At 39.8% G+C, this 3,836-nt stretch overlaps 1 protein-coding gene across 3 annotated transcripts in view; it reads right to left on the reverse strand.

The window, feature by feature from the left end:
* SWT1 (SWT1, RNA endoribonuclease homolog) overlaps nucleotides 1-3,836 on the reverse strand; it is a 98,529-nt gene that overhangs the window by 16,899 nt on the left and 77,794 nt on the right. For all 3 annotated transcript variants that reach the window (XM_019501247.1, XM_019501235.1, XM_019501240.1), the window contains exon 16: nucleotides 667-733. In XM_019501247.1, coding sequence (XP_019356792.1) covers nucleotides 667-733 — 67 coding nt within the window. The remainder of the gene's footprint in view (nucleotides 1-666; nucleotides 734-3,836) is intronic.

Raw genomic sequence — 3,836 nt, forward strand, 5'->3', positions numbered from 1 at the left:
GCGGGGGGGGGGGGAATCACTCTTCCATTTTCTAGTCCTGAGCTACAGCTATAATATCCATTCCTAAAGGATTGCATTGCTGGATTGCTCATTTCTGTTCCCAAAAACTCTTTTAATTATGCCAACTTCAAGAAGTTAGAACGATTTCTAAGTATCTTGATTAATACTAGTATTGCTTTTTAAATATAATGACAGTATATGTTAACTAGTTGAGATCTCATCTGCAAGTGACTATAAGGCCAAACTAAATTCTAGTTAATATAAACAGTAACCTCAATTTTAATTTTTCCAACTTGCAACACATCCTATTAAATACTTTTGTATCTTCTTGTAAGTATTAAACTAAAACCACAAGTCATCCAAATATCACCAAGAATTTTTTTTTTTAAACCCATTAATGTGAACATCAGGAACAGCGAGTATATGAAATTACAAGACTGGAGTTGACAGAAGTATGCACATGCTTGAAATTTCTTTAACAAAAAGAGAAAAATCTGATGGGGGATAAAATTTACTTCTTCTCCTTGTACCCGATGGCCAACCACCCCAGTAAAACTTCAAGATTCTACTTTAATGGGAACAAGAAGTTAGCTGCATCACTAAATCGCCTCATTACAACTGCCTTTTTACAAATAAATCGATTATGAAAACTTAGAGATTTCATACCTCATTACTAGTTAGGAAGTTATAGAGAGTCCAAATATCTTCAAAATTGCTGTTTGGAGTCAAGATTCTGAAAAGAAAAAAAAAAGTTTTGTTTTGTGTTGTCTTGTTTTTAAAAGGATATTTTCTAGAACAGTGAAGTCTGTAATATAATTTTAAAAAATTGGTAAGACATGAAAAAGACTGTATATTAAAAATTTTATTTAGTTCTTTAAAAAGAAGAAAGGTAAGAAAAGGAAATTCTTATCTTTAATCTCCCCCAATCTTTAATCCTCACCCACCCATATAGATGCATGCAAACCAAAATAAATGAAATAAGATTATTCTACAAAATGAGAAGTGAAGGTTTTTCTTAATTAAAAATTAACGCAGTTTTGACATAAGCCATTCCAATATATGAACAGTAAAAAAAATAAGAACTTGTTAACAAGTCTTTCATTTGCTACTAGCAGATTCTCTTATTTTAACTTGAATAGAGAACTGACAAAACATGTGAAACTTTCTAACAGTAACAAATAGAAGAACTAGATGTAGTTTTAACCAATACTACGTATAGCTTGAACTTCTGCATAGGTGATGTACTGCTACCTCCCCATCAATAGAATGGACTGGGTGAGGCAGGGTTTGAGCTGCTGAAAAGGTGTGTGAAGAATCAGACTGACCTCTAAAGTATTTGTGTCTTTTATCCATTCATAAAACTCATATAAAACACTGTGAGAAGTATTTTCAATCCCTCCTACTGCTCTTTCAGTAGAAACTATGCATGTACAAGCATTTACTCGCTATCTCCTAGGGGAGGAAACACGCCCCTTCTGGGAAAATGATCTTTCCAACCTGGAAAAATCTCCTTTACAAAAAAGAATCTCTTGCAAAAGCAAATGCTTGCACATTCTCTTCCTGGTCTGGTCAAGGAGGGGACTGAAGCAGCAGGGCAAAACCTCCTGCCTTCTCCTGAATCCAGGCTTCCTATCTGAGGAGCAGGCAAGGGGTTTTGCTGCACTGCTCCCTCCACTCGGCTCCCAGCCATCAGGAACTGAGCAGAGAAGAAGTCACTCCTTGCTCCCAACCCACTCCCAGCCCAGGCAGGGCTCTCCTATATCAAGTGTCCCTAGTCTGAAAGAGGGGGTAGGGAAAGAGAGGGAGGGCTTTCTCTTGATGCTTCCCTCTGTTCCTGGACTGGTCTAGACAGGGAAAGCAGCAGCTGGCACCACCTCCTGTCCCCTCCCCAAATCAGGCAATGCCCAGCCTGAGGAATAGGCTGGAGATTTTGCCCTGCTCTTCCCTCCTCTCTGCTGCTGGCGAGCAGAAGCAGAAGGAAGCGGGCTGCTCCCCATCCATCCCCCAGACCTCAGTTTGGGGAAAGTGTGCAGAGTCTTTCCCTGCTGCTCCACTCCCTTGAGGACTGAGAGGAATGGAGTAGCCACTGTTTCCCTTGCACCCCAGTCTGGGGAAGACACGAAGAACAGGGGAGAAGGGGCAGCTGCAGGCTGAATAATGTATACTTCCTCTCCCAGAAAGAGTTCTACAGGTAGAAAGTTTTGAAAAACCTCCACCTGTCGACATGCACACCTGTTTGTGGCTGTATTCACTCCATACTTATTACATCTTTTTCATTTTTTGAGACATCAACAAAAGATAATCATTTCTAAGTGTCAGAGTATTTCTTGGTTGGGATTAAAATACATTTCTCAGGGGCAGGGGGGCATGAAAATCAGATCGTATTACTGGATAAACAGGCCACTATCATTAGTAATCCCAATGTAGACCTCTACAGCAAAATTACTGTAAAAGCTCCTAAGCTCTTGGCATCTCTGACTGTATCACAGTTAAGGCTGACATTGATTGGCTGTGAGTGGTCATCAAGCCAAAATGCTGATTCAGCTGACAATCCTTCTCAGGTAACGTTAGGATGTCAGTTTAATGACCAAGTCATTATCTACAACACAAATAAATTACCATACCAAAATCTGGGGAATGTGGTTTCCATAGCTGACATTTTTTTTTTTTTTATAGCTCACTACACTAAATTATCCATGTGTTCAAATATGGAAAACAACAAAATAAATTTGCATTTTTTAATTATCTGCATTCAAGGTCAATACTTTCTGCCCTAGACAGTAGCAAGGTACAATACGCATACACAAAGAATCTGGCAAATGTAGCAGGCAGGCAGACAGATCATGGGTGCCTGAGGGGCAGATGCAAAGTATAAACTGTTGAGGGGAACACCAGGCTGGGAAATTTGTGGGGGTTTTGGCATGGCAGCTCTGGGCTATGCCATTCTGGGAGGCAATGTATTCTATATCCCTCAGTAACCATTATGCTCTGCTGTGGCTCAGTAAGAGATGCAATGACTTTGGGTGGAAGTGAGCCCACCATACAGCTCAATACCTGCCATGCATTCTGGGTTACAGGAATCAACGTATGAATGCTAGATAAGATGAGACACACAGGAGGTATGCCTTTTCATTCATTTTTCAATTTTTTATAACCATTCAGGGCTTGAATTAAATCTCAGACAAAGGGTTGTTTTGGTAAACTTTGACAAAAGTGAGTTCAGCCACAACGGTATTGTGCAATATTGAAAGAACTACACAACCACTATAATTAGTGCAAAAAGCTGCAATTAGAAACTTCAAACATTGGCCTAAAGGCTCTCTCAGATTTTAACAATCCAAGTTTAAGAAAAATCAGTTCAGTACTTTAACATTTTGAGAAGACTTTCTTCAAACACGTGATTATCAATTAGAAGAATTTGAATGAAAGGGAATTCCAAAATTGGACAGTTTTTAGGGGACCTTCTCCCATTTGAATTCTCCTGCTGATGGATATAAAGTAGACGGGACCCGTGTATATCAGTCCATATTCCCAACCTTTAAAAGCAAAAAGATTAAAATAGATTGGCCTTCCTCTAAAAAGGAAATAATGAGACAATTAGCAAAGCAGCATTGGACACAACAGTTTTCTCAGATTTTTACATACTGTGCACTTGTTCTAGCCCTGGGGTGCCCAACCTGCAGCACAGGTGCCACAAACGGCACCGGCAACCTGTGTGTGTGGTGCATGGCAGACTGGGGAGGGGACTTCCAGAAGTCACTTAATCACATCAATAGATTTTGGCCTTTGCTACAGTAGCATAATAAGTAGACTTGTAGAATGGGGTGGTTGGGGGG

This window comes from Gavialis gangeticus, unplaced genomic scaffold (assembly GCF_001723915.1).
Source record: "Gavialis gangeticus isolate Ggan-Ray unplaced genomic scaffold, GavGan_comp1, whole genome shotgun sequence".
In the NCBI taxonomy this organism is placed as follows: Eukaryota; Metazoa; Chordata; order Crocodylia; family Gavialidae; genus Gavialis; species Gavialis gangeticus.